The following is a 21,091-nucleotide window of genomic DNA, read 5'->3' on the forward strand; positions in this document are numbered from 1 at the left end:
AATATGTGTGTGCGACAAATAGAGAGAGAGGAAGAGAGAGAGAGAGAGAGAGAGAGAGAGAGAGAGAGAGAGAGAGAGAGAGAGAGAGAGAGAGAGAATTTAAGAAAGAGGAAAATAAATATTATTACATACAGAAGATTAATTACAGTACATTGATATTATACATATTTTAATAAAATGTTAAATAAATTTACTACGAATAGGATAGAATTAATATTTAGATTTTAAATTAATGATCATACAAAGGTTATATATTTACGTGTATAACTAATCCACGTATTTGTATTTATATGTATACATTGATATGTGTGTATGTATGTATGTTACGTAGAGGTAAACAAAAGTAAGAGGATATACGAGCGTCGATTGTATCCTTTGAATTGTCCTTGATCAATACACACGTAAGCGTTCAGTCGTTGCTCAGAAGTCACGGGGATCGTTTCTAGCCTTGGATGCTCCTGGTAATTATACATTATCTAAAATAGATTTAATTATTATTTCTTATTAATCAAGAATATTTAGATATTAATTTAACGATACTTCAATCGTTTCGTTAACATATATATTTAACTGTATATAAAAATTATATATAAATTCTTTTAGGTGTATACGCATTACTTTATATAACTTAGCTGCTTCATTATCATCAATATCAATTTAAAAAAAGTGATATATATATATACATATAATAAGTTTAAATTCTTGAGATAACAATAATTGTTTATCTCGTTAGTTAGTTTAATTATCTTTCCCTTTCGTTGATCATCTTAATAAAAGAAAAGAAACTTTAAAAAGCATTCACTCTTTCTCTCTTTTTCTTTATCGTATAACTATCCAAAAAATCCTTGAAGGAATACGTTTTGACCTAGTTTTGGTATCTTGTTGAAAAGCGGTCAAGAGAACTGAGCCATTATTTAATTACGACGTATTCCTTTGCAACGTGCATACATACCCTAAACTTTTTCTTGGTGTATCTCAATTAACTTAATAGAGTATGCCCAAGTCCCTTTCCCTTATCTAGAAATTTCATTAACTTTGTCATCATTCTATATCTATCTATATATACGTATCTATACATCATTATGGGAATCTACTTGAAGTAAAGACGAGAATAATCGTAAGTAAATGCATAATCTTCAAGGACAAATTTATTATACATTACGTCGAAACAACGATAAGAAAGTGCGATATGATAGAATTCTAATCGTCTTCAATCGAAATCATTTATTATCTGATAATTAAATATTTCATAATATTACATAACATATGTATATATAAGAAGGATATAATATAATTTCAACGTTTATATACATATGTATGTATATGTATATATATATATATGTAAAAGAAAAGGAAAAATTAAGCCAAGTTACTTATTAGAAATATTATATAATAATATGATGAAAAATGCCTAATCAAGGAGATGATCTATAAAATAAATAAAAAATTAAAAAAGGTCTATTGAAAAATTAGATATCGTAGAATTCTTTGAGTTGCTGAAATTTTCTTTCTTTTATATTAAAAAATAAAATAGATGAATTTTTATATTTTTATTAATATCAAAAAGATCTTATCATCATATACTATTCGATTATGAAAAGATCGATTTATATTGCAAATAAAATAAATCTCCTTTCTTTATTTCTTTTTATTGTATTTTTATTGTTTATTTTTTCAATCGAATATTATTATATTATTTTCTTTCGATTAAATAAGATAAGTATTATGGATTCAATCGTCAATGATTGACTTTAAAAATGTGATCCTTTAAGTCAATTTTATCACCTTTATCGAAGATCTCTCTCTCTCTCTCTCTCTCTCTCTTCCTATTTTCATTTCGTTGATTAAATTTAAACGTAAATAGATTTCTTTTTTTTTTTTTTAGGAAGGTTCCTCTCTGTATCTTATTTTTCTTTTGCCTTTTTTTTTTTTTTTTTTTACTCAATTAGTCGAGTCAATTTGTAAAATATATTTTTAACAAGTGAATTTTTCTTATATCTTCAATTACGAAACGTAGATAATTATTTAAATGATCAAAGTTTAAAAGGTCCTTATTAAAAAATAGTACATATACACACACACACATATATATATATATATATGATACGTATATATATATATATATATGTATGTATATATCGTTGAGACGAATATCTCGTAATCAAGAAGAAAAAGCTTATTCGGAATTGGAGCATGAGGTCGAAGGTCACTCCACCGGAGGTCGAAACGTTCGATGTTAAAGGTCATGGCTATGGGGGTTGTGAAATTCAGCGTGAAAATAATAACGAATTCATTGAAACGTAGCAATACAAATTTTTCATCCAAATAAATTTTATTCCATTAAAATAGAGAAAAAGGATCTCTAGATCTTGATCAAAGATCTTTGAACAAAAAATCATTTACCGTGGTATTGATAATAAAATGTTTTCTTTTTTTTCTTCTTTTTTTTTCCTTTCTCTTTTTTTTTTTTTTTTTTCAAACGAGTTCTAATGACGTAGTCATTCTTATTTAAGATTCTAAAGTAATTTTTTATTAATTACTTTTTTCTCCCTTCTTTTTTATATACTCAATGTTATACATTTTATATAACAATGTTTATTAATAATATTTATTGTGCTAATATTATATTATATATTAATACAAATCTTAAACACAGATTAGATCTATCTTATTCAATACATTATTATGTATTGAAATAATTATGGATATATTTCATATTTTTCTTATCTATTTTACTTAATTTTTATTTTCGTTTAAAAACTTTTCGAGACGTCGACGATGTTAACATGTATACTATATACATACGTATATGTAACACGTATAATATACTTATATATATATATATATATATATATATATATATATATATATATATATATATATAAAATAAAAAGGTACGACGATTAAAAATATATTACATATTTTTCTCTCTCTTTTTCTTTCGCAATTTTTATTTTTGTCTGTAAACTTTTCGTCGACATTGTTAATACATATATATATATAAAATGGTGTGATAACTAAAAATATATTCCATGTTTCTCTCTCTCTCTCTCTCTCTCTCTCTCAATTTTCTTCTTCTTCTTCTTATTATTATTCTTTTTTTTTATTTTTCTTCTTTTTCTTTTTTTTTTTTTTTTTCTTTTTTTTTCTTATCAAGAGGTAGACATCGTTAGACGATTTCAGGCGAATGCCTTGTCGCCTTTGCGAAGCGCACAAATCCTATATACGTTCACAATGTTTATCGATAATCTATACTCGATAACGAGAGTGTCTATGCGCGCGCGTATATATATATATATATATGTATATATATGCATTGTGTCTCTGTGTGTTATAGTAGTTGCGGTATCCGTCAGATGAGAGAACTCATTCGAACTCCTTGGGACACGATAACGAAGGACGAAAGCTCCCGCTACTCGGGGAAATTATCAGTGCGATGCTTTTAGCCCTCCTTCAAATAATTTAACTTCAATTCTATCCATCCTCTCTCTCTCTCTCTCTCTCTTTATTTTTTTCTTTCGGAATTGAAATTTTTTAATTTTATTAAAAAAAAAACAAAAAAAAAAAAGAAGAAAGAAATCTTCTATCTGCCTAATAATTCCATTATATATTATACATGTATAAACTTTAATATAATAAGTATATATTATATATATATATATATATTATTATAATTATATATACGTAGATATAAATAATATATCTTTATTATATTACTTATTATTAATTGTAATAATAATAATAATAATAATAATAATAATAATAATAATAATAATAATCATCAATTTATTATTATTATAACAAAGATCAATGAAAATATATTTCTGTGGATAGAAAAGAAAGAAACTATATAAGGATAAACTTTCTTTAACTTCTAGGTAAAATAATAAAAAATGGAAAGAAACGATAGAAAGAAGGAAATGAAAAAAAAAAAAAGAAAAATGGAAAGAAATGAGAGAGAGAGAGAGATTGAGAGAGAGAAAAAAAAAGAAGAAAAAATTCTGTTCTATTATTAATGCATCTTGATAGTTGTTTCTACTTGCTATAGTAGAGACTATGGTATTCGGAATATGATTATTAATATTCGTATGAGTAAACACGTTACATTCTAACTATCGTGGGAAATATACATTTGTGACATAGCAGTACATAGAACAGCACACCATACGTATATTAGACACATGTTTCCCAGACCGCTAACCCTAATCGAACTAAGCAATCTATATATAATCCCTACTACACCTACGTAAAACCCATTAAAACGTTTATTAATAAACTAATGATCTTGTATAGTTATATATGTTTATATATATATATATATATATATATATATATGTGTGTGTGTGTGTGTGTGTGTGTGTGTGTGTGTGTGTGTGTGTGTGTGTGTGTGACCAGGCTGGGAGTTATGATCAAAGACATTTACGTCTTAGAAAATCGAATGAATCAATTTCATTATTCTCCGATGCATTAGAAAATATTAGGAAATATTAGAAAATATTAGATTGATTGGAAGAAACACTTCGAACAATTAATACGATCGAATTTATCCTTAATATTCATTGTGTTTATTTGATATTATAAAATGTTTGATATATATATGTAATATCATAAAATATATAAGTACGTATTCAATATAATTTATATTATTTAATTATGCAGAGAATAAATGGGGAAATATTTGTTTATATCGATTTTATCAAATAATTAACTCGTTTTTAAATTAAATTATTATAAATTCTCTCTCTCTCTCTCTCTCTCTCTCTCACTCTCTCTCTTCTCTCTCTCTCTTTCTTTACGATATTTTTTCATACAGTTCCTTGATCCCATTTTTAATTATTATTAATTAGTATTAATGTCACTTAATTTTTTTTTCTTTTCCTTCCTTTGAATGTCATTCGATAATATTTCCCATCGATTTTAATCATCGTTCTCGTAATATTATCAACTTCGAATTTATCATTCTCCTTTTTTTTTCTTTTTTTTTTTTTTTTCATATACGCGTACGATACTTCCTATTTAATGTTAATAAAATTTATTCATAAATCTTCCTCTTTCATGAATATCGTTCTATTCGATACTTTTATTTTTTACTTTATTTTTAAAGAACAATATTGATAGAAATTCTTTAAATAACTTTATTTAATCTTAAACCCTATCGAGATTTCATTAAGTAATTAAGATTTCTCGTCTATTAAAATAATCATTTAAATTCTATCCATTGTCTTTTCGTATATCTCCATCTCCTTCTTTTTTTTCTTTGTTTTCTTTTTTCTTTTGTTTCTTTTTAATGAATATTGAAGAAGAAAGCCGCGAGATGTTACGCGTCGAGAGAAAAAAAAAAAAAAAAAAAGAAGAAAAGAAATTATATCTTTTTATTCGAAATTCCATTGAATAAATTCATCAAATGTGTTTTCGACAATTTCAATAATTATTTTCATTCTTTTGTAATAATTTATCTTCCCCCCTCCCCTACGCTCCCCCATCGCCCCCCTCTCTCTCTCTCTCTCTCTCTCTTTGCTCATCTATCTATATATCTATCTATCTTTGTCTCCATCATAGATAAAGTACTGACGATGGAACGATTAAACGACGCTACACTATTTATAATATAAGGCTCGATCACGGATAGTGAGAGAGAGAGAGAGAGAGAGAGAGAGAAAGAAAGAGGCGAGAGAGAGAGAGAGAGAGTGAGTGAGGGAGAAGAGAGGAAAGACGAGGGGTGTAAGTCGACTCGTGGAAATCGCGGCGCGACAGTAGTATACTGCCGGTTAGAATCAGACATGCGCTCTTAAAGAGGGTAGTGCAGGTAGGACAGAGAGAGAGAGAGAGAGAGAGAGGAGAGAAGAGAGAGAGAGAGAGAGAGAGAACAGTAAAAGAGCTCGAGGGTGAAAGCCACGCTTCAGTTTGTCGCGTGTCCCTTCGACGACGAGCACGCATTCAGAACTTTATTCGTGAACGCGCCAAAAGTGTATAGATGGGATAATAAAAAAAGACAGATAAAAAAATGGACTAACGATTAAAAGAAGAGAGAAGATGTATTAATAAACTAACGCGAACGAGAAGAAGAAGAAGGAAAGGAGAAAGAGAAATAAGAAGGGACAATTGTGAAATCAAGAATTTTTAATTAATCGAGTTTAGTTTTTGAAAGAAATTTTCTTGATTGAAAAATACGAGAATATATGAAATGATATTATGTATCTTATGATATGATCGAGAAGAAATATTTGAAATTTTTTATTCTTATTTGGATTTTAATTGTATTTTTAATTTAATTCGACGTACGTATAAGAGATTTTAAATAGAGTCAAACAGAGAGAGAGAGTGAGAGAGAGAGAGAGAAACTGAGGAGAAGAGGACAAGGTAGAGAAAAGTAAAGAGTGACAGAGAGAACAAAAGAAAATACAAACAATAAAAAGAGAAAGGAAATATGTTAGAGAAGAGAATCCGTATAAAGTTTATTTTTATTTGACGAAGAAACCTTAGTAACAAAAATATTGAATAAAAGCAAACGAGAAGATCCAAGATAGGGAAACGAAGAAAGAAGAAATAAGAACGAACGAACGAACGGTTCAAACAATAACAAAGAAAAAGAAAAGGAAAGAAGGAAGGATGGAAAGAAATAATTAAAAAAAAAAAAAAAAAAAAGAAATAAAAATAATTAAATAATAATAATTGTAATAATTAAGAATAAGATGAAAATATTGTGACCACGCGTAATTCTCATTTGCTTTATTATAACTTATCAAATAGATTTTAACGATTAAAGACAAAATAAAAAAGAAAACGAAAAAAACGAAAAGAGGAAAAAGAATAATACAGAGAGTGAGAGAGAGAGAGAGAGAGAGAGAGAGAGAGAGAGAGAGAGAGAGAGAGATAATATGATATTGATAAAAATGCAAAGTTTGACGAAGACAAGATTAGAAAGTGATAATATTGAACAATCGATGAGATCTATGGATTTCTTATCGATATCTCGACGATGAAAGAAAAAGAAAAGGAAAAAGGAGGAAGGAAAGAGAAGACAAGAGAAAAAAGTGAGAGTGGAACTCGTTAAAATCATACTATTTGTTTCTCAACACACGCAACTGTGTGTGTGTGTGTGCGAGAGAGCTAAAGAAAGCGAGAGAGAGAGAGAGAGAGAGAGAGAGAGCGAGAGAGAGCGAGCGGGAGAGAGAGAGAGAGAGAAAAAGATTTACCATTAATCCTTAAAAAAGATATAATAAATAATTTCTAATGGATTTCATAATGGCCTTCGGTTCGTCTTTTTTATCCTGCTTACGTACGCGACGAAATTCTAATCACTGGAGAACGTAGCGACGGGAAAAAAGAAAAGATCTCTTTCTAATCGTGCCTAAACAAATTCTAATACACATCCCAGTGTGTATATTACTCTCTCTCTCTCTTTTCTTTTTTTATTCATTCGATTATTGTCATCATCATCATCATCATCATCATCATCATTATTATTATTATTATTATTATTATTATTAATTGTTATTAATATCATTTGTATAGATTTGATTTTTACAAACGTTCTATGATTTACGAATGATCTTACGATCTACGATGATTTATAACGTGATATATACGTTCGATCGAGTAGGACATTAATAACAACGAACGTTTTTTGATTTAAAAGAAAGAAAAGAAAAAAGAATCGTTATTTCTTTATCTATCCATCTATCTATCTATCTATCTATCTATCTATCTATCTATCTATCTATCTCTCTTTCTCTTTATTTAGCTTTTATTTATCTATCTATTCATCTAACTCCTGCTATCTTTTTTTTTATCGATGGTAAAAGAATACGAACGTTGGTAAAGATAAATTTCTTTCTTCTTTTCTTCTATCTTTCTTTCCATCTTTTTATTTCTCCTTTTTCCTTTTACTTTTTCTTTTTCTTTTTCTTTTTTTTCTTTTTTCTTTTTTTTCTTTTTTCTTTTTTTTGTTAGTATCAATTGAATTCCATCGAGGTTTGATTATTAGACCGTGGAATAACATGGGTCAAAAAGTTTCGTCGTTTCTCGACGATTAATTTTCTTATCGATCGATCTATCCGTCGAATAATAAGATCGATAAAATTGCGTTTTTTTTTTTTCGATAAAAAGAGATAATAAATAAAAAAGAAAAAGAACAAAAAAGAAAAGAAGAAGGAGAAGAAGAAAGAAAAACAACAAATACACATATATTTATATTATAAATACGTACATAGAAATCGATTGAAATATTTCAATATAAATTAAGTACGAAACTTTAGATCGTGTAATTCTAGGCGGTGTTTTTTTTTTTTTTTTTATTTATTTATTTATTTATTTGTTTGTTGATTTGTTTACTCGTTCATTCGTTACATCTTCTTTTTCTTTAAGAGAGACTTCTTTCGTTTCTCTTTCTTTTCTTTTTCACTTTCTTCATCTTCTTTTTTCTTTTCTCGTTTTTTCTTTTTTTCTTTTTTTTTTATTTTCCTTCCTCTTCTTCTTCTTCTTCTTCTTCTTCTTCTTCTTCGCGGAGATGACGTGGATAATGTTCGTTATGTCACACGACGATCGGAGAAGAACTAGTCCGTAAGAAGATCAGATAATGACGGAGTCTCCAACACCATCGACGAGCAAATGCCACGACGATAAATCCGATAAATCCGAGAAGGTGGTTTTTCTGGTAAATCAATTTTCAAATGTACTTTTGCAAGTTTTATATTTTTCGATAATTTAATCTCTGATTTCTACCTCAATCTCTCTCTTTCTCTCTCTCTCTCTCGCTCTCTCTCTCTCGAATTTCTAGAGTAGATATTTCAATTGAAGAAGAGAAAGAGAGAAAGAGAGAGAGAGAGAGTGAGAGAGAGAGATAGAGAGAAAGCTCAAAATTAATAAGCGAGATAATACGATTTGTTACTATGTATTTGATTTATCAGATTTAGAATAATAATTATATATGAAATTGAATAAAAAATTATTATCTTGATGTTATTTTATTTTTTAAATTTAATGCATTAGAATATTATTTTTAATTGATTATAATTAATATATGAATGTCTTTAAAATTCATTTCACCGTATGTTCAATCGTTTTCTCTCTCTTTCTCTCTCTCTCTCATATCTAAAATAAATATTTCAATCGAAAGAAAGAGAGAGAGAGAGAGAGAGAGAGAGAGAGAGAGAGAGAAGTAAAAAATTAATAAATAATAAACGAAATAATCCGATTTGTTAACATGCTTTTGATTTATGACCGAAAATAATTATTAAGAAATTATAATTCTTAATCTTCTTTAATAGAATTTAATGTATTTATATATATGTATATATATATATATATATATATTTATTTGTATATAATCGATAAAATTAATATATAAATGTTTTAATGATTTATTAATCAACAAGTTTAAATTCTTATTATTTATAACTATTTAATTATTACGATAGAGAAAGAAATCATTATGAAATATCATAAAAAATTGACCTTGATCTTGATCTTATCTAATAAAATGTAATAATTAAAATATTATGATAGAACGAAAGAGAAAGATATGAATCAAACAGTAATATATAAATTTTCTTTTCTCCTGTTTTTTTTTTTTTTTAATGTGTCACATATCACGATTTGAATTTTTTAAATTATTTATGAGGATTAATTTGATCCGAGAAGAAAATATTAAAAGATTATCAAACGGATTGTAGAGATAAAAAATTCAGATCAAAATCAATGAAGTAAAGGATATTATATGTGTATATAATATATAGGTGATATAACTCGTGTAATTTTATTTCTTCTATTGCAGCAAATTCAGGATATAAACTGTCAGGTAGCACAATTTCGTGATCTCCTTATAAACGTCGGCCAACCACGTGACTGTCCAGAATTACGCGAGAAAATTCGAAAATTGCGAAGAAGCTGCGTTGAAGCTTGCAAGGGAACATCTCAACTTGTCCTGCCTCAAGTACGAAGGTATTTCGATTTTAATATTCTTCGTTTTCTTTTCTTTTTTTTTTTTTTTGTTTATTCCTTTTTTTTTTCTCTCTTTTTATGCTTATCGAATCGTATTGTTATGCGAGAACGTATACGTCGTTTATGGAGTATGCATGCATACAAATTGAGAACTGAAAAGTTTCTATAAGAAATAAATCAAAAGTTTCGCAAGATTAAATAGGTTTTTTTTTTTTTTTTTTTTTTTAATTTTTTTTTAATTCACCCAATATGTAACAAAAAATTGAACCTTTCTTTTCTTTTTTTTTAAATCATACTTTTTAATTTTTTCCATTTGATTGTATTATTATTATTATTATTATTATTATTATTATTATTATTATTATTATTATTATTATTATTTTTAATAATATTAATAATAAATTTTCATATTTAATAATTTTAATAACATTTTCATTATTTCTTATGATTGCATTTGATCATAATTTTTTCACCGATATTTTATATATATATATATATATATATATAGTGATTCTTTTTGGCTGAATTAATTACGAATTATCATGATATTTCATATCTGCTAAGATTAAAAGAAAACTATTTCTCGTGGAATTGGAGTTTGCTTTTAGATTAATGAGATTTCAATTAACTTGGTAAATAGATTGGAAAATGTAAAGCTCTCTATCGCCTTTTTTTTCTTTCTCTTTTTATTTTATTTATTTTTTTCTTTTTTTTTTTTTTTTTTTTTTTGTTTTTATTATTAGCTTATTCGTTAATTTCTCCTCTTTATATTATATCCCGACAATATAATTCGACGATTTAAATGAAAGATTTTTTTTCGATAAAGATGCGAAACAATTCGAATCGATTCCTCCCTACTCTCTTCTTCTTATTCTCCTTTCCTTTCCTTTGCTTTTCTTTTCTTTTCTTTTCTTTTCTTTTTCTTCTCTTTTTATCCCTTTTCATCTATCTTTATCTCTATCTCTTCCTGTTGCGAACTATTGTATTCTAAAAAGAAAGAAAGAGAGAGAAAGAGAGAGAGAGAGAGAGAAAGAATTTACGAACGTACGCACGTCGATAAGTTTCTCGGATAAATTATTGCTATAGTAATTTTCAAGCAGTGAAACGCAACACGCGATTCGATAGTTTCGACATACGATTAACACGAGAAATATATATATATATATATACATATATATCTACTTGATTGTTCATTTAATTAATAATAATTCGTGATAAACGTTTCAATGAATAAATAAAGTATTTTATTTAATTGCTTTTGATATTCGTGTGAAAGATTTATTTCTCTCTCTTTTTTCTTCTTTCTTTTTTTTTTTTCTTCTTTTTTTTTTCATCATTTCTTTCCCTTTTACAATTTTATTTATTCTACATATGTATGTACAATACATAGGTATATAATAGGTTGGAACAATAGTTTTAAATGTTCTATGTTTCTTCTTTTTTTTTTCTCCCCCACTCTCCCCCCCCCCCCACGGAGAAATTTTATTTACGAAATTCGTCGTACGGTACGCTTAGATTCATAATTTGGCGGTAATCTTTTTTTCTTTTCTTTTTTTTTCTTTTTTTTTCTTTTTTCTGTTTTTTCTTCCTCCTCTTGTTTTTAGAAATGAACGCATGAAAGGAACATACGAAGGTTAACTTATTTTTCTTTCTTTTTCTTGTTTTATTTTATTTTTCTTTTCTTTTTTTTTTCTTTCTTTCTTTCTCTTTTTTTTTTTTTTTTTTTGTTAACGAGATCATACGCTTTTCATTACATTCGCTCGATAACCAGCTTAACCTTCTCTATGAGAAAGTATTAAACCGTCTATGTCGAAAGTTTATTTAGTTTGGGAGATATTTCAGGTTTAATTTATTTCTAAGTAACGATATTACGGAGATGCGATTAAAATAAGTAAATACATAGTAATAGTACATAAGTAAATAATATTAACAAGAAAAGGTATTGATGATTTTCAATTTATAATAATGTAAGCTCAAAGTACATAAAGAATAATCTTTCGTGTTTACGATCTTAATTTCGTGTATTAAATCTTTTTTTTTTTTTTTTTTTTTTTTTTTTTTTTTAAATAAACAAATAAAAATAAAATTGACATAATAATAAAAAAAATTTTGAATGACATTCGTTCTATTTACGACGTTATTATTACGTGAAGAAAAGGAAGGAAAAAAAATTTGCAATAGAAAAGTATTAAAAAAAAAAGGGTTTTATTATAACAATATTATTGCAATGTTTAAACGAATGAAGTATAAAAAATGCTTGAAAACGGTATTTGTATCAAGTCTGTACGACTTTCCGTTCCGAAGATATCGTTTGCGAAAGTTTTTCATTCATAATTTGTGTACTACAGCTGTTCGTAGTAATAATAGTAGTAGTAGTAGGCCACCGTAAATTCTTGGAATTTATATAGGTCAGTGTGTCGCTGCGCCAATTTTGAATGAAATTATATAGGTCAGTGGGCCAGCGTAAAATCTTTTATATTTGCATGGGAATATCTTCGAAACTAAAAGTCGTAGAGACTTGAATCAAATATCATTTTAAAGGGCAAACTTTTCTCTATTTTTTGTTTTTAAAATGATTATTAATTAACAATTTGTTTTATAAACAATTTATTATAAACAAATTCTTACGAATTAAAGTCATCTTATTTTGTGCCAATAAATGGATTCAGTTTAAGAATTATATGAACTAATAAATAATTAATAAACGAATTGATTATTTTTTGTTAACGAACAATTATTTTTTTATTTATTATTTAACAATCACGTCCTGCATTTACATGAGCATATCTACGGGACTAAAAGTCGTAGAAATGCGAATAAAGCGTCATTTTTAAGGGCAAAATTTTCTCTACTTGTTTATTAACACATTGTTAATAATTAATTAACAATTTGTTATAAACAATTTTGTTATAAACAATTTTGTTATAAACAAAGATAATAAAATTGAATTAAATTTATTACACGTTAGTATTAATTAAAAAATAAGATAAATTTTTTAATTTGCAATAAATAATTCGTTATAAATTATTATAATATTGTAAAAATAACGGATGATAAGTTTTTTCAATTTTGCACTTATATCATCGGTATAATTTTGGTCGTTACTAATTACGATAGAATATCCAAAAAAAAAAAAGAAAAAAGGAAAAGAAAACAAAAAAGAAAGAGAGAGAGAGAGAGAGAGAGAAAAGAAAGAAAGAAAGAAAGAAAGAAGCAAACGAATAAGAAAAAAAAAAAAAAGAAAACTAAGTACCTTTTACAGTTTTACAACATTTACATACTTAAATCCAGAGTCGTACGGTAGGATTCATTTAAATAATTTAATGAAAGAAACGAATGTTTTTAATGTCACCTGCATAAATCGATTTTAATGAGATACAGAATCTAGACAATAAAGGGAGTCCATGATATAAAGATAAAAGATAAAAGTATCTTTAAAAATACGTGAACCTTTTGCCATTACTGTCAATGTTCCTTCGTTCGTCGTGTCGCCCTTTGAAAAATTTTCTTCCGGGGGTTTGCACGACCTAATGAAAATCTTAATTTTTCATGGCCTCCTTTCTCTCAGACTCTTATTTTTTCTTTTTCTTCTTCTTCTTCTTCTTCTTCTCCTTTTCTTTTTATCTCATTGTCAGTACTCCATCTTCTTTATCCTCTTTTTATTCTTCTTCTTTTTCTTTTTTCTTTTCTTTTTTTTTTTCTTTAAGGTATAACAAAAGGGCGCGTTTATGCTCCGTTTTCTTTTTCTCTTTTCCAGACAATGAGATATGTTAATGTGTGTTTTATATTAACTCTACCTTTCTTCTTATTTCTTTTTTACCCTCCCTTCCTCCCTCCCTCCCTCCCACCTCCTTCCCTCATCCATTTCTTTTTTTAGATCAAATAAATTCGATAATAGTATAGAAATAAATATAATAATGATATAGTAATAAATTCGATATAAGTATATGATAATAGATAAAATTAGAAAACGTAGAATATTATCAATCTTGTTAGATATAACTTTGTAATAAGAAATTTATTATAAATTACGTGAAATTCGAAATGTGACTTGTTCTTTTTCTCTCTCTCTCTCTCTCTCTTTCTCTCTTTTTCTTTTTTTTTTTTGCAAATACAAAATTTGTAACAGACGTACGTGTTAGTGAAAAAGCAAAAAAAAGAGAAAGAAAAAAAAAGAAAAATACAATTAAGCAACAATCAATGTCAGTTAGATGTAATATGTGGGTAGTGACTTTTGAGACATCCAATATATATATATATATATATATATATAATATAGTTTCTTTTCTCTATATTATATATATATATAGTGTGACGTTGTATAGTTGATGAGAATACGAGTATATTCAATCGAATAATCGGGGCATCGCGCCTGAGGTAACAATGGCTATGACGTATTACACGTTGAGTTAGTCTAATTGGATAGTCGTAGACTTTGCGGGTTCTCTTTGTGTTTTACGTCCATCACAAATACGATTACTATGTTACTCGATTTGTTTTTCCTTTTAACTACGAAAACAACAAAAAGTGTTACGGCAACGAGTAAGACAATAATAAAAATGATAAGAGAGAAAGAGAGAGAGAGAGAGAGAGAGAGAGAGAGAGGGAGAGGGAGAGAAAAAGAGACAAAGGAGAAAAATAAAATGGACAAACTTCGTTCCACTTTCTAACAAAACGAAAAACTAATGATCGCCTGAAGTTTTCAAATATATATATATATATATATTAAATAATATTATATAGATATAGTATACTAAGAGACGGAACGCTTTTTTTCGTTTTTAATTAACCACGATGAAAATGTTTTTCAACCGACCGCCTGATCAAGAGATAAAAAAGGAAAATAAAGGAAATAAATGGAGGAAATGTGTACGGCCTTATAAAAAGTATTATATTCGTACTATTGATAATATACGAGGATATATTGTTATATGTCTACTCGTTTTAATTCAGAGATATTGTTTGAAATATATTTTTATTTTGATTCCCCCTTCCTCCATTATTGATATTTCGTTGCTTTCAATCGATTCTATTTGTTTCAAACGTTTTCAATTTATTAGTCTATAAAATACATATACAGAGATACACATATTTGTATATATATATATATATGTATGTGTCGAAAAACAATATCAATCATAGTCTTTGTTTATTCTTTTTTTTTTTTCTTTTTGCAGGAGCTAAAAATTTTCATCGTAAAATAAAAGATATATGTAAAAATATAATACATATATATATATATATATATGTACTTTTTTTTTTTATATATGTATAAAATATTATTCGTATAATATATATAAAAATATATATTTATGGATAGATATTTCAAAATGCAATAATAATAATAACAACAACGATAATAATTGTCGTTGTTTAAGAAAAGTTAGATATAAAAATAAATTCTCCCTAACTGATCTGTCCTTATTTGAAATTTTGAGAAAGGTACAAATTTACGATCAGTCGTGAAAGAGAAAAAAAGGAAAGAAAGAAAAAAGGAGGGCGGGGGGAAAAAAAATCTTGTATCACCTTGAAAGCTGTAAATAATTGAAGATTTATAGTACGAATTCCAGTCGGGTCCAGTAGTACATCTGGAAATATGTCATTCGCAGTGGCGTCAACTGTCATATGCAATAACAGTCGTAACCATTTGTATGCAGAGATGACGATCGTGTTATAGTGTGTAAATAACATTTCATAGATAGTAACAAATTATATCGCGTTATGTAACGCGACGCATTCTATACTTGTGAAAGAAGAGATTGTCTAAAATAGATCTTTAATTAAGTTATGAACAATATCAGATAGATTATTGCGTAACAAATTTTACGTTACGCTCCGTCGACAATCATTTTTATTTTTATTTCTTTTAATCGTTAATTAAATTCATTATGAATAATAACTACAATGTAATGTATTTTAACATAACAAACGTTATAATATTATGTTGATAAAAATTCTTCATTCCTTTCGTTAAGTATCGCAAAATCTATTAGATAATGTTTTGCGAATTATGAGAACAATAATTTTTATAAAACACAATAATAATTTATATTTCATATTGTATATATATATATATATATATATATATATATATATATATATATATATATATATATTACCTACGCCTGGAGATAGACATCACTTTATACTTCGTCGATAATTACGGTTGCGTGCATCCCTATCGGTAACAAAGATATATATATATTCATTTTTAAGATCCCTGAAAGTAGGCTACCGCGTATTACCTGCATGTATAGCGTTGTTGCCTATTGTAAGAAACTTTGAAAAACTTCTTCTTTTTTCTTTTTCTTCTTCCCTTCTTCTTCTTCTTCTTCTTTTTCTTAAATCGATTGACAACGTTAGAAATTATAATTGTCGATGCATTATTAAAACATATCATTGCGATTAGAAAATAATTTAAATTAAAATATATGACAGATAGTTTCTCATAGATATAAAAAAAAAAAAAAAAAAAGAAATCGTACAGGTGTTGCTTTTTTGACAAATTGAAATATATAAATCAACTTTATGTAGGAACTTTTTTTCTTTCTCATTTTCAATGTAGATTTCGACTAACCGAACATACATATACATACATATACATATATATATGTATATATATATATTTCAAACTAGAAGATCTTATTTCTCTGTAGAACGGGAACAAATGAAATATATTCACGTAGGACGAATCCCGAAGGACGAACGGGAGAAGGAGAAAAATACACATTTCTCGAAAGGACCAAAAATTGTTTCGCACCGGCTGGAGACCTGAACGTTCAATCGAATGTCCTCGATTACAAGCGATTTGCCGTAGAATTTATTCATGAATATAGCTTATTGGTATGCGTGCGTACGCTTTGTATATATGCATATGTATGTGTGTATATATACACACACATATATATATATATATACACATACGTGTATATAGACATGTGTATAGTCCCATTGCTCACGTCAATTTCAGTAGTTCGTCCATGGACGAAACTGTCCGACATGGCTGATCGATCTTCGATCATTTTCACTCCATGTTTCGTATAATTGAATTTTCTTTCACTAACCAAACAATATTTTCTTCACTTTTTATATCTTAAGTTAGTTATTATATTTTTAATTGAACATCGTGTGTATATTCGATTCTACAATTATTATTAATATTGATGAATAATTAATATAAAAATATATATATATATATAATATATATATTACAGTATTATTAATTTATGTGGGCATAATTGATCATAGATTAGTATTATTTATATTATTATATTATTAATATTATTATTAATTAATTACTAGTATTATTCATTTACATTACTAGTATTATTTATTATTATTATTATTATTATTATTATTATTACCGATAGTATTCAATAAATAGTAATTTAGGAATATTCTATGTTTGAAATTTATGTGAAAATATTTCGCATCGATGGCTTAGATTAAAATTTAGAATTTTATAATATTAATTTTTATTGATATTCTAATAAAAAGTGCGTTATAATTTATAATTTTTCCAATAGGAGAAACGATATAACGGCAATCGATATTATTATTGTTTAATGTGAGCTTTTATTCAACTGTAAAACTAAACACGCGAGCCAATGCAGAGTTATGCAAATAATATGCAAAGATCGCTTTTATTTATACGTTTTTTCGAGATTAACAACCGGCCATGACGACTTCTATCCGTTATACGCTAATGTGTATTACGTTCAAGGGTTGCATAGTGTAAAGGGGCATTAGAAGAAGAAAAAAAGAAAAAAGCTCGAAACTATCTAGATTACTACTACTCTACGACTACTTTTAATTTTCTTTTCTCTACGTATATAATTATACGTTTTCGCGATTTAGTGTAAGTAAAATTTATGATTTTTCGCGTGACAAAGTAAGACCAGGAGAGTTCATGTATCGTGGCCTATTTTTAAAATTTAAGATTGACATTAGAGATAAGATACGTAATTTATTTCACTAGTCGATAAATATTCTAATCTCTGTCTATTAAAAATTTCTTTCAATGACAATTGAAATTCTTTTAAGTGTATAAATTATTTTTCGCGTAATATCAATTTTTCTTTTTTTTTTTTTTTTTTTTTTCTTCAATACGTACGTAAATATTACTCTGATAGTTTTGTTTACATTAGAAATTAACAAATTCGTTCTAACGGTAATATTATTTGTTTGAATAAACAATCATTAAATATAAGTTTTAAATATGAACATTCGTAAATATCGTAATTATATGATCGTGGTTATGCACAAAGATGTATATATACATGTATATATATTTATATATAATATATATACATCACGTATGGTAAATTTGCTCCTAAAATTTGTTTCTACGTATCTCAAATAACTCGGGATAAGTTAAACGTTAATTTTCAGTATCGACAAACTCACATATTTACTTGTCATTTTTCTTTTTCGAATTTTGTATTACATAGGAGAGAAAGAGAGAGAAATATTTTGAATGACGGTTTAAATAAAGATATATGTATATATTTAACGATAAATTTACTCAAATATTCATCTACGTTATTTGTAATATAACTTTGGACAAAGTTACAAATTAATATTTTACTGCTCGGTTGAATTTCGGTCGTGTTGAAACTCATTGAAGCATAACTTACTATAACTTGCCACTTATTTTTCTCCTTTCTTTTTTTTCTTCTTCTTTTTCTTCTTCTTCTTCTTCTTCTTCTTTTTTCCTTCTTCTCGTCCAATTTTAAACATTAATACACGACGACTGTTAAAAAGTTATTTTCATTTCTATCTGTCGAATATGGCAATGTACCGACTTGATTTAAAAGTAACCCAACCATAACTCACCGGTCCTTGACTGTATTTGAATCTGAATTTTGAGTTTGGTAAACATTAAATATTTCTCAAATTTAAAATATTAGTATAATATCTGAAAAATTTTCATTATCAATATTATAATATTACGTTGATTTAATATAGAGAATTAGTCAAAAAAGTATTATCAATTATTTCAATCGAGGGAATATATTTTTCTGATAAATATGAGGGGAAACAAAAAAAAACAACAACAACATTTAATCCAAATGATCTTGATAAATAATAAGATCGATATTCGTGATGATCTAAGAACATTCGATCCTCTTTATGAACTTTTTTGGTTTATTCTTTCACACCCCCTCCACCCGATTCTGTATTTTTAAAGATATAGACGAGTTGTATTCGAGTATTTAAATATCCAAGTTGTACATAGAACACATACAATCATAGACATCTGTGTTCCTTTGCAGTATATACCTCGTGAAAGAACATTTACGATATTATATAATCTGGAAACAGAGAGAACGAGAGCGAAAGAGAAAGAGTGACAGAGAGAGAGAGAGAGAGAGAGAGAGAGGGTGGGAGGAAGGAAGGGTCGTCGGGGTCGTTTGGGCAAACGGAAGAAAATTCGAGTTTGCAGGGAGTTAACTTCACGGTTCGTAACTTTCAACGTTGTTGGTTCGACTCTGTTGGTAACTCGTTTAAACGCATACGGCAAGCACTCTGAACGTTCGCATAAACGCGAGAAAACTGAGAAAATTTCAACTTGGACCTATAAATGTATCTGTGTGTATGTATATGTAATTTTCTGAATATATATATATATATATATATATATGTGTGTGGATGTATATATTATTTAAACGTGTCAATGATCATGTAAATATTCATTTGTTGGAAACAATCAAAAAATTTTATCGTTAAACGATCGACGATAATAATTCGATAAAACATATTTGCACGTATTTTGTACGTACAGATGTATGATCACATGTACGTACACATGTTCAATCGTTTTGTATTTGATCATTGTTATATAATTCGATTTAAAGGTCAACACCTTTACCTTTTTTCTTTTTTTTTTTTTATAATCTCACGTTGATCGATCGAAAATGGTTCTCTTTCATGTAAAGGAGGAAGAAAAAGAGAAAAAGAAAAGAAAAGGAACAAAATTAATAAGGAAGAAAGAAAAAAAAAAACAAAAAGAGAAAGGAGGAAAAAGAAGAGGAAAGAAAAAGGATATAAATATGGATAAACTATATGAATGTTAAAATGTATATAATATATATATGTATATATATATGCGTAAAAATGTGTGTGCATGCATAAAAATGCATATGTAACGTATGTATATATGTATATATGTATTATCTATCTCCTTTTCTTTTTTTTCTTTTTCTTTTTTCTTTTTTTTTTTCCTTTTTTTTTTTTTTGTCGTCGTCGTCGAAGCAGATCGAAGAGAAAAGTCCTTCATTTTTTTAACGGTGTCGAGTAGACCCTTCGCTACACTTGAGAATAAGAATCGATCTATGTATGTCCTATTTCGACATAATCGATTATTCCCACGGACTATATAGTTATATAAGAGGGATGATTGCGCGTAGAGGAGTCACGAGGTTTGCCGCGTAACCTATGAGAATCGTAAAAGACGACACAAAAGGACATGAATAATGGAATGGAGAGAGAAAGAGAGAGAGAGAGAAAGAGAGAGAGAGAGAGAGAACGCGTAGAGTTTAACTGTTAAGTATAAAATAGTAGTCAACCTTGACCGTTTGAATTAAAGTTCGGAGTCTTTACGACGAAGAACATTGGAGAAAAGAAAAAAAGAAAAAGAAAATAACATAAAGTCGACCAAGGAGAAGAAATATGAAAAACTTTATAAAGAAAGGGAAAAGTAAGGAAGAAGAAAATGAAAGTGGATTATGAAAAATTGAAGAAGGAGTTGAAGAAGGTCGAGAGAAATTGTTTAATGAAAAAAAAAAAAAAAAAAAAAAAAAAAATTAAAAAAAGAAGAAAAAAAAATATGTGTATATGTATATGTATATATAAATATAAATATGTCTATGTATGTATATATCGATTTGGCCGATAAATATAATGTTCAAATTTTTTATATATTTATTTTCATTATTTATATATATATATATATATATATATATATATATATATATATTTAAATAAATAATTTTTTTTTTTAATTGAAAATATTTAATACTTCACATAACCTTTTATATTTATTTAATATCTTAATAATTTTTCTTTTTTTTTTTTTCTTTTTTTTTCTTTTCTTGAACATCCTTAATACTTCGTATTTGTAATAAACAACGTTAATATTATTTTCAAT

At 27.0% G+C, this 21,091-nt stretch overlaps 1 protein-coding gene across 3 annotated transcripts in view; it reads left to right on the forward strand.

The window, feature by feature from the left end:
- Nucleotides 1–374: 374 nt before the first annotated feature.
- LOC124431440 overlaps nucleotides 375–21,091 on the forward strand; it is a 30,322-nt gene continuing 9,605 nt past the window's right edge. The window contains exons 1-3 of one of the 3 annotated variants that reach the window (XM_046979371.1): nucleotides 5,834–7,034; nucleotides 8,508–8,656; nucleotides 9,776–9,942. In XM_046979371.1, coding sequence (XP_046835327.1) covers nucleotides 8,579–8,656; nucleotides 9,776–9,942 — 245 coding nt within the window. In that variant the 5' untranslated portion in view covers nucleotides 5,834–7,034; nucleotides 8,508–8,578. Of the gene's footprint in view, nucleotides 462–5,833; nucleotides 7,035–7,515; nucleotides 8,657–9,775; nucleotides 9,943–21,091 lie in introns of those variants that run through there. The other 2 variants (XM_046979373.1, XM_046979372.1) reach the window with 2 other exon arrangements.

Source organism: Vespa crabro, chromosome 21, assembly GCF_910589235.1.
Source record: "Vespa crabro chromosome 21, iyVesCrab1.2, whole genome shotgun sequence".
Lineage (NCBI taxonomy): Eukaryota > Metazoa > Arthropoda > Insecta > Hymenoptera > Vespidae > Vespa > Vespa crabro.